Source organism: Agelaius tricolor, unplaced genomic scaffold (assembly GCF_023055355.1).
Source record: "Agelaius tricolor isolate 1412-34295 unplaced genomic scaffold, bAgeTri1.0.p SCAF_40, whole genome shotgun sequence".
Taxonomy (NCBI): domain Eukaryota; kingdom Metazoa; phylum Chordata; class Aves; order Passeriformes; family Icteridae; genus Agelaius; species Agelaius tricolor.
Window position 1 is genome coordinate 795,096 of NW_027269300.1, and position 10,769 is coordinate 805,864.

General features: G+C 51.0%; 1 protein-coding gene across 1 annotated transcript; it reads right to left on the reverse strand.

The window, feature by feature from the left end:
* Positions 1 to 1,776: 1,776 nt before the first annotated feature.
* On the reverse strand, positions 1,777 to 7,374 carry LOC139603624 (olfactory receptor 14A16-like). Its single transcript, XM_071454515.1, has 2 exons — positions 7,092 to 7,374; positions 1,777 to 2,735 (listed from the first exon to the last, which is right to left on the reverse strand). The coding sequence occupies exons 1-2, from the start codon at positions 7,372 to 7,374 to the stop codon at positions 1,777 to 1,779; spliced, it is 1,242 nt and encodes a 413-aa protein (XP_071310616.1).
* Positions 7,375 to 10,769: the final 3,395 nt, after the last annotated feature.

Below are 10,769 nucleotides of genomic sequence, written 5' to 3' on the forward strand. Positions count from 1 at the left end.
CTGGGTCCAGGAGCCTCAGGCACAGAGAGAAGGATGAAGAAGCTGCTCAAGGAGTCAGCAGCAAAACTCCAAGTGCCTTGGAGCATGGCTGGGCCCCAGTGAGGGCAGGGAGGGCCAAAGGCTGCCCAGGGCCTGGTGAGAGCAGATCCTTGAGGCCAGGATTGCAGGGAGCCCAAGGCTCTGAGCAGGGAACTGCAATGCTGAGCAAGGCCTGGCTTGGCTGCAGGAAGCAGAAAGGCCAAGGCCTGAGCCCAGCCTGGGCCAGCAGGGCCTGTCCCTCACGGCTGCCTCGGGGCTCTTGGTGGGCCAGGGGGATGTGAGGGGCAGCAAGGACAAATGGCATCAACCTGCAGCCCCTGCCAGCCTCCCCAGGGAGGCCGAGGGAGAAGCAAAGTGCAGCCCCTGCCAGGAAAGTTCCTCCTGTGGGGCCTCCAGAGGCACTGCCCAAGCCCAGGGCACAAAGGCCTGGCTGCCTGTGGCCCTGCCAGCCCTGCCCAGCCCTTGGCCATCTGTCCTGCAGGCTGTGGCCCCTGGGTGTGCTGCTCCTCTGCCCTGGCCGGCTGCACTCGCCCATCTCGCTGTCCCCCAGCATTTCTCACCCAGCGTTTCTGTGCCCTCCCTGGGCTCCCTGCACCCAGTGCTGCCGGCTCCTGGCACACAGAGCCCGGCCATGGCCCAGCCTCACGCTGCCACACCTCCAGCACCAACATTCTGCCCTGCGAGGGACTTTGCTTTCTCCTCAGCTCCAGCCTGAACCTTCCAGGCTGCACTTTGGGGAGGTTTCCTGCAATTCCCACTGCCAAGGAAAGCTCTGTCTCCTGCTGGTCACAAACAGAGAAGGGCTGGTGGGAGATGTGGTGGTCAGAGGCTGCCTGGGGCATGGGGACCATTAAATTATTGAGTGTTTAAATATTCCATGAAAGAAGGAGAGGTAGTAACAAAACACCTACAAGTAGCTGGATGGCTGAGCCCAGAGAGTGGTGGTGAATACTGCTGTATCAAGCTTGCAGCCAGTCACCAGTGGTGTCCCTATGTGCTCTGTGCTGGGGCCAGTCCTGTTCAGTATTTTTATTGACAACATGGATGAAGGTGTAGTGTCTTTCAATAGTAAATCTACAGATGACATTAAGCTGAGAGTGTGTGTCCATCTGATGGAAGGTAGGATGGCTCTGCAGATAGACCTGGAACAGTTGGATGGATGGGCAGAGTCCAGTAAGATGAAGTTTAACAAGACCAAGTGCTGGGTCCTGCACTTTGGCCACAGCAACCCCTGCAAGGCTACAGGCTGGGGACAGAGTGGCTGGAGAGCAGCCAGGCAGAAAGGGACCTGGGGCGCTGATGGACAGCAGGCTGGACATGAGCCAGCAGTGTGCCCAGGTGGGCAAGAAGGCCAATGGCTCCTGACCTGGATCAGGAATGGTGTGGCCAGCAGGATCAGGGCTTCTGTGCCACCCCTAACCTGCCCCCAGCTCTGCACACAGACATTGCTGCTGCAGCTCCAGAGAAGGCAACAAAAGGGGCATCTATGGTGAAAACTTTGCTGGAAGATACTTTAGTTTGTTTAAAGCCAACAAGGGCACAGGTCCTCATTGACACAGTCTGTGGGTCACAATGAAGATGTGGAGAAATAAAACGAGGTATGGCAGAATCAATGGGTTTTGTTTTGGGACAATATTATAAAAGTAAAACAATGACAAAAAACCTTCAAAATGAAACCAACAAGAAGTATCAAATATGAGTTTTATTATAAGTGACTTGCAAAAACTGGCCATCAGTTTAATGTTTCTGAAACCATCCAGCCATCAGTCTCCACACTGCAGCCTTGAGCTCCTGGTTCCTCAGGCTGTAGATGAGGGGGTTCAGGGCTGGAGGCACCACCGAGTACAGAACTGACACGGCCAGATCCAGGGATGGGGAGGAGATGGAGGGGGGCTTCAGGTAGGCAAAAAACCCAGTGCTTAGGAAGAGGGAGACCACGGCCAGGTGAGGGAGGCAGGTGGAAAAGGCTTTGTGCCGTCCCTGCTCAGAGGGGATCCTCAGCACAGCCCTGAAGATCTGCACATAGGAGAAAACAATGAACACAAAACAACCAAAACCTAAACAGACACCAAGCAATGAAATCCAAATTTTTCTGAAGGTGGAGTGTGAGCAGGAGAGCTTGAGGATCTGGGGAACCTCACAGAAGAACTGGCCCAGTGCATTGCCATGGCACAGGGGCAGGGAAAATGTATTGGCTGTGTGCAGCAGAGCAGTGAGAAAGGCACTGGCCCAGGCAGCTGCTGCCATGTGGGCACAAGCTCTGCTGCCCAGGAGGGTCCCGTAGTGCAGGGGTTTGCAGATGGACACGTAGCGGTCGTAGCACATGATGGTCAGGAGGAAATACTCTGCTGCAATGAAGAAGATAAAGAAAAACATCTGTGCTGCACATGCTGAGTAGGAGATGGTGCTGGTGTCCCAGAGGGAATTGTGCATGGCTTTGGGGACAGTGGTGCAGATGGAGCCCAGGTCGCTGAGGGCCAGGTTGAGCAGGAAGAAGAACATGGGCGTGTGCAGGTGGTGGCCGCAGGCTACGGCGCTGATGATGAGGCCGTTGCCCAGGAGGGCAGCCAGGGAGATGCCCAGCAAGAGGCAGAAGTGCAGGAGCTGCAGCTGCCGCGTGTCTGCCAATGCCAGCAGGAGGAAGTGCCTGATGGAGCTGCTGTTGGACATTTGTTCATTCTGGACATTGTGGACTGCTGAAAGAGGACATTGACAAAGTTCAATCAAATTCTTTGAATTAATTCTATGTATTTTTTTTTGGAATCTCTGCAAAATCATTTCTCTTCCGGGGAGGAAATTTGGCTAAACTATTTCTCATTTTGAGTTTGTGCTGCTGAGTACCTGCCTCATCTTTAGCACTGCTCTCAGGCTGAACACTGGGGAGCCCAGGGGGAAAACAGGGCTCCCTGTGCCCCAGTACAGTCAGTGCTAGTCCTCACCCAGGAGTACTTTGATCATTACAACTCGTCTGTTTCAGGGTGCCTGCACTTAAAAATTTCTTGAAAAATGAAGTGGAATTTTTGAACACTCCAGTTTAGAACTAATTTTCTCCAAACCCTTCTCTCTTTCCCTGTGAAGCAGGACAGGGAGGGATGCCAAGGGTTGCTCTGGCTCTCTGCTGCCTGGAGTTGTGCCTACTGGGAGATGTTTCTCTCTATCCAAGCCTTGCTCCTGCCAGTGCTGCCAGAGCCCAGCCCAGCCCTGGGGGCTCAGCTCTGCCCTGCAGACCCCTCCCAGCACAGGGCACTGCCCAGGGGCATCTCCCTGGCAGCAGGGCCTTAAGGGCAGGCCAGACAAACAGAGATGCTGCAAGCCAAGGTGCTGCTGCTGCTGTGTGTAGGGAGAGGAGGCTGAGGAGGCACTTTCTGAGGGAGATCTGAGGCCCATCTGCTGATGCCCAGGCTGACAGTGCAGGAGGCTCAGGGACACAGCCAAAGCTGACAGCCCCTTTCCCTTCCCTTTAGGAGAAAGCTGAGAGCAGCCCTGGCCATGCAGCACCATCTCCAGAGCAGGAGGAATCTGCCCTGATGGGGGTGGCTCCTTGCACCTGGAACTTCTCCCCTGCAGCGTCCATGGGGAGCTGCCAGGCAGGCTGAGAGCTGCCCCTGGCAGGTGGCACATGCCCTGGGCTGGCCAAGAGCCCTGAGGGCTGCAGGAGCTGCTCTGCAGGACAGCCCTGGGCAGCCCTGGCTGCAGCCCCAGCTTCAGCCCCTGCAGCCATCCCTGGCAGCAGGAGCCGTCCTGCCCTGTCCCTCTGACGGTGCCCAGGGCAGCCCCGCTCTGCACCACATCCTCCCCCTCCTCCTCCTCCTGCTCCTGCTCCTGCTCCTGTGCCACAGAGAAACTGGGAGAGTCCTCCTGACACATCCCCCAGGCTCTGGGGTGTGCTGGCTTCAGGAGATCCCTCCAGGAGCACAGGGGACATTGCCCTGCACCCACACACTCACCATGCACAGGGCTGTGAAGATCTTTCCCCAGGTGGAGTCTCAGCTCAATGTCTTCCCAATCCTGATTGCCTTCAGCCTGTCTCTGCCTGGCTCCTGTGCCCTCAGTGCCTGTAGGCAGAGCCCTCAGCCCTGCTGGGCTGGGAGAGGAGCTGGCCCTGGAAGAGCTGTTCCTTTAAAGCTCAGCAGCACAGACACAGCACAAGGACTTTAATGAGTCTCTTGGGGATTTGGTGTTGTTTACATCAGACTCAGTCCCTGAGAGAGTCTTCAGAAAACTTCTCAAGAACTCAAAATTAATTTGAAACTCTGAAGTTTCTTAAAGTTTTAACAGGTCCCACTGAAGGACACAACTGAGAAAGAGTCCCCAGGTTCCAGTTAGAGCAGAACACTGGAGGCAGTGCTGACAGCTGGGGACAAACAAGGCCAAGGTGTCTCTGGTGCTGAGCAAAGCTGGATGTGTTTGAGGAATGCCAGGGGCCAAGGCCTGAGCCCCAGGGCCTGGCCAGGCAGATCCTGTCCCTCCCTCCTTGCTCAGGGCTCTTGCCGGGATGGGCACTGGCATGTGGGGATGTGCAATGCCAAGGGCAGGAGCATGGGGCGGCCCCTGCCAGGCTGCTGAGCAGGGACAAGGAGGCCATGAGGCCCCAGGCCTGCAAGGGTCACTTGTCTCCTGCTCCTGCCTCAGTGCTTTCCTTTTTATGGAAAAGAACCATCCCTCCTTCCCAGGCACCCTTGGTGGGAAAACAGGACTCCCATACCACTAACCAATATGATTAAGCTGAAGCCATTGATTGTTTACATTATGCACTTATTTATGCATTCTAACTCTACTGCATACACTGATCATGCATCTCTTCATTGGTGCCTCTCTCTTCTACTGGTGTTCTGCACTCACTTCTCTGGGTATGTGATTGGTTACAGTCCAGGTGGTTCACAGCCCTCTGTTATCTTGTTCTTGTCGTCTTGGCATTCTGTTCCTCAGCATTTTCTTTCTTCATTTAGCACAGTTTATGTCTTAGTAACCTTGGTGAATTCCAGAGGGCCCTGATAAGAAGAACTACAAGCAATATGGCTGGAGCACAGTGTGGCCTAAGTTGTTCAGATACATTGCTACAACTCCCCCTTCTTCTTCTTGCACCAGCCAAACCCTTTTCACTGTATTTTCTACCAAGTGGGTCACCAATTTCACTATGCATGGAATAGCTCAAAGCAATATAATAATAACTACTAGTAATAACAAAGCTCCCTTTAAGGTATCTTTCAATCATCCAGTTATTCCCCATCCCTCAAACCATTCATCCAAGCCCCAATCATTCAGAGTCAATTTCTTCATGTTGTCTTGTAGTTGTTTGAGTTTCCTGTGGATGGATGTAGACTGGCCAGAGAGATTCATACAACACATTCCTTCAAAATCCTCACACCTGGGCCCATGTGCTAACAGCAAAAAATCTATAGCAGATCTGTTTTGCAGTGTGCCATGTCTAATACCATCTACATCAGTGAGCATTTGATTTACAATAGCTGAACTTGTGTTCAGTGTGGGAATCCACAAAATCAGAGGGTTTTTGGGAAAGCTGCAAAAGGCAGGCCTCAGAGACAGCAGGACTGTGATTAGAGCTAAGCAGTAGCCATGAGATTGGTCAGCAGAAAAATTATTTAAAAAGTAGAAAAGCAAGGACAAATAGAACAATGGTCTGTGTATTAACGCTTGTCTAGAAAAACTCTCTAAGCTACAGAAAGTTTTTCTAGCAAGATATTAGGAAGTTTGAAGCTTAATAATGGAGCTCTGTGCATTGTGTTTTAAGGCTTACAAGCAGGTATTGTATTCAAAATAAGCAAGCATTGTTTTAACCAAAGGTACCTGTGCTTATCGTGGTTGGATAGAACTACTGTCAATATGCTTTTGCTTTGTGGGATTGGTCAAAAAACTTTTAAAGTAAGTTGTAACATTGCATTCTTTGTCTGCTGCCGAGGACATGAGCTGCTGGCATCTTCCCATTGTCATAACCATGTAATGAGACTGATGCTGGAAAATAAAACAGCTCAAGGCACGTTCCACAGCAGCCCCGTGCCGTTTGTGATTTGTACACAGCCCCCGGCTCTCTCTATACAAGACAGACTGTGCAAAGTACTTTATGCTATGAATTTCATGAATTGCTCTCTAAAAGAACCAAACCCCCTGTCTTAAGGCACTTTCATAACAACATGTACACACACCTCAAAGAAAGACCTCCAGTACTTGACCAGAATCATGAATCTAAAATTATTGAAGGGCCATACCCTCTCATTATGTGGGGGAGAGGATATGCTTGTGTTTCTACAGGTACAGGACCCCTGTGGATTCCCAGAAGATTTATCAGTAGACCACAGATCTGAAGATGACCCCTCAAATGAACACAAAGTCAGCTCCCTCTCCCACCATGCCTCAGAAGCAGCTTTCTCTTGGAGATGAAGAAAAAAGAAAAAACATTTTGGCAAGGACACTCATCACACGTAGATACATCCCACTGATAACATCCATGTCAATCTCAAATGCAGACACACCCCTGCCTTTTCCACCATCCCTCTACCAGTGACCCTTTATCCCTACCCCCTCCCTCTTTCCCCTCTTGAAACTGCTCCTTTTTCCCTCCCTCAAACTTCCCTTAAAAAAGAGAAGGGCGTGATTGGGAGGAGTTGGGAAGAACTGTAGGAGGAACTTAAAAATATTTAAGAATGTCTTAAAATAAGTCAACTAATGTGTGTTTTTACCATACATGAGTGAAAACTACCCAGTGGGAAAGAAGAAGTATGATTCTTTCTGTGACACCCTCCAGGGCACCCCACAGCAGTACCAGTGCCATCGTTGTCATCGTCTTTATCAGCGCCCTCATCTGTATCCAAGTGACCACCGGCTGGATCGTCCCTCAGCCAAAACAAAACATCTGGGTCACTTTGGCAAAGCCATTAAAGCAAGACAATCTTTGCATGGCCATTGGAAGCGTAGACGGTCCGCTCTTAACATGCCTGGTGGGAGTCCCCCTGTCACCAAATGACCGCCCGTATGCAGGTAAGAAACCCAACCCCATGGACACCTGGGACGAGTGGATGAAGATCCTCCCACACCATGTCTCCACAGGACTTGCTTTTCCAGGCCCAGGATGGTGTTCTGGGCAGTGGTGTGAGGCACAGGGTCGGTCTCCAGCCATCCCGTGGTGGCTTCCACCATGGTCAGCACGTAGCGCTTGCCCTGGCGTGTCTGGGGCAGTGGGATGGAGTCAATCTGCCAGGCCTCCCCATACTTGTACTTGAACCACCGCCCACCGTACCACAGGGGCTTCACCTGCTGGGCCTGCTTGATGGCAGCACACGTCTCACAGTCATGGATAACCTGAGAAATACTGTCCATGGTTAGATCCACCCCTCGGTCTTGTGCCCACTTACAGGTGGCACCTTTGCCCTGATGACCTGAGGCATCATGGGCCCATTGAGCTGGGAACAACTCCCCCGCATGTTGCCAATCTAAGTCTATCTTTGGCACCTCTATCTTTGCAGCCTGACCTACCCGCTTGTTGTTTTGGTGTTCCTCACTAGCCTGACTCTTGGGGACATGGGCATCTCTGTGGCAGACTTTCACAGGCAGCTTCTCCAACCAAGAAGCAATGTCTTTCCATTCATCAGCAGCCCAGATTGATTTTCCTCTATGCTGCCAGTTGGACTTTTTCCACCTTTCCAGCCAACCTCACAGATCATTGGCTACCATCCATGAATCGATATAAAAGGTATCGTTTTGGCCCCTTCTCTCTTTCAGCAATGTCCAGGGCCATCTGAATGGCTTTGAGTTCAGTAAATTGACTTGATCCACCTTCTCCTTTGGTAGCTTGTGCAATCTGTCCTGTGGGGCTCCATACAGCTGCTTTCCATTCCCAGTTCATCCCTACAATGTGTCAGGAACCGTCAGTGAAAAGAGCGTAGCGTGTTTGCTCTGCTGGTAGTTGGTTGTACGGTGGAGCTTCCTCAGCCCGTGTCACTTGTACCTGCTCCTCTTTGTCAGTGAGACCAAAGTTTTCCCCTTCCAGCCAGTTTGTATTTATCTCCAAAATCCCAAGGCGATTCAGGTTTCCAATACAGGCACGCTGTGTGATCAGAGCAGTCCATTTGCCCCATGTGGTATCACTGGTGTGGTGGGTACAGAGAACCTTTCTTTTAAACATCCACCCCAGCACCGGTAGTCGGGGTGCCAGGAGGAGTTCTGCTTCTGTGTCAGTCACCTCCGAGGTCCCTTGACCTCCTTCATAGGCAGCCAAGATTTCCTTCTCAGTGGGAGTGTAGTTGGCTTTGGATCCTCTGTAACTTGGGCTCCAGAATCCCAGTGATCGGCCTTGAGTCTCCCCAGGCACCTTCTGCCAAAGGCTCCAGGACAAGCCATTGTTCCTGGCTGCAGAGTAGAGCACGTTCTTCACCTCTGCTCCTGTCCTGACTGGGCCAAGGGCTACTGCATGAGCGATCTTCTGCTTGATCTGAGCAAAGGCTGGTTGCTGTTCAGGGCCCCAGTGGAACTCGTTCTTCTTGCAGGTGACCAGGTGGAGAGGGCTCACAATCTGGCTGTCTCTGCCCATTGTGTTAAACCTTATTTGGAGCACACAGGAAAGGACAGGATGGGTGGTTCTACAGTGGAAGCAAAATGAGTAGGCAATTGCATTGGTTATTAGGTGGATGGAAGCATAGACCCTCAAGGAATGTGTGGTAAAGATGGTAATTTTAGACACAGTAAAGGCAGCTATAGGCTTACCCTGAAAATACAAAATTTAAGTTAGTGGGCGTTACTTTTTCTTCTTTTCCTTGAATTGTCTTACAGAGAGGTTGGTAGTACTGAGAAATGTGTCTTGTACCATTTCCTTTTGCAGGGCACCGACAATGCCAAAAATAGGGCAATTTGATGTACCTAAGGGAGAAGTGTTGCCTTTGCAGAGGGGTTGAATTAGTAGCTGAACTCCAAACTTTGAGCAACTAGGTTGGTTGCCCATTATGACAGCAGCAACCAGTTGTAAAGTTGAGTGGATGCTACTTGGTCCTAAGTGGTGACTAGGCAGATGACTTGGTCTCTGACTCTGTGTGGGTGAAAGTTATTTGTCTAGAGGTGAAGGTGTCATTCTGCTACAAATGTGTCATCTGGAAATTGCGAGGTCTGTAATGGTATTTGAAGATCTCTTTTTTATGTGCCTTGTTTGTATATGAATGTTAAGATTGTGAGGGTGTGTGTTGTGGATTGGGTAGAAGTTGGTTAGTTGTAAGTGAATGAAGAATGGATCCTCTGTCTGCTTGGATTTTTGCAAGGGCCCTGCAGAAGTCCTTAGCAGTTGTTTTTGTGGGTCAACTACTAAAAGGGTGACTTGTAGGAAAGACACTTTTGTGCTGTTGCCGTAAGCCAGCAAAGGCTTCCTGAAGATAAGGAAAGCCCCATTTCTCTCTGGAGGAAGGTACCAAGGCTATCAGCATGGCAACGTGAAGAAAGAGAGAAAGTTACAAGATATGGACTTTAGTTGGCTCACAGAGTGACGCGGCTCCTTTTCACCTATTGAGAACTTTGTTTATTTTTCATGACCAATGGGCAGTGTATGTATTTGTTAAGTAAATTTAATAATCTTGTAAAGCTATAAAGGCAACCTGTTGCTTTAATAAATCTCTCTTATACAGCCTTCTGATCTGAGTCCTGGTGCTTGTGCCATGTCGGGCTCTATAGCGACACCTCATCTCCTCTTTAGGGCCTTGATCACAGCAGAGACAGGAGCCTGCATGGGGCCATTGATCACACTCTCACAGTTTCTAAGCTTGTTGGTGACAGAGCCCACCGTCTCTCGGTTGTTATTGGCATTAATCATTTCAATGAAGGTGGTGTATTGAGATGGCCCCAGATTTGCCAGACTCCACAGCATTTGCCCTGTGCACTGACCTTGTCAGGGTCATTATCATGCTGTCCATGCCTCCCAAAGAGTACCTCCAACACTGCCACTTCTCTCAGCTGTTGGATCCCTTCCTCGAGGATCTTCCAGCACATTCTATGGTGCTGCTCCTGCATTCTCTCCCTGGGGACAAACCTCTCTCTGACACTCAATAAAAGCTGCTCCCAGAGACAAAGGGACCCTGGCTCCCTTACAAAAATCTGATTCATACCTGAGTCCTGGGTCAAGGGTCCCAAATTCCTTGCCTCACCACCATCCAGTTGCAGGCCTGTACCCATAAGGTCCCAGACCTGGAGTAACCAGGTTGTATAAGCCTCACGTCCCCGTCATACAATGTCTTTGTGCAGATTATGGAGACTTTTGTACATCAGGGACTCGGTGATGACCTCAACCACTGGCTCCCCTGTGGGTTGTGAGGGGCCTCCATTTTTACCCTTATCTAGGGTGCTCTGATTTCATCTTAGACCTCCTTGTTTCCACAGGGGTGACTGCTGCTGGCTGTGACTGCCCTTGCAGTTCAGCTGGAACCTGGACAGTTGTAACATCTGTGGGTTCACTGCTGCACCATCAGACTCTCCCTCTTTGGGGCAGGGGGAGGGTTTCCAACCAGCTGGGGAAATGTGCTCCTTCAGCATCTGGCCCATCTCCTTCACCAGAGCCCCCACCCAGTCTGGGTGGTTCATTTCTGAGCTGGGCTGTGGGGCAGGGTCAGGCTCTGGGGCAGCAGCATCCCTTGTCTCTGGGGTAGGTGCCAGGGTGGTTATCCAGGTGAATCTTCCCTTATCTCTGAATGCTAAATAGAACAGGCCTATCAGCAACACCAACCACTGTATGATATCAT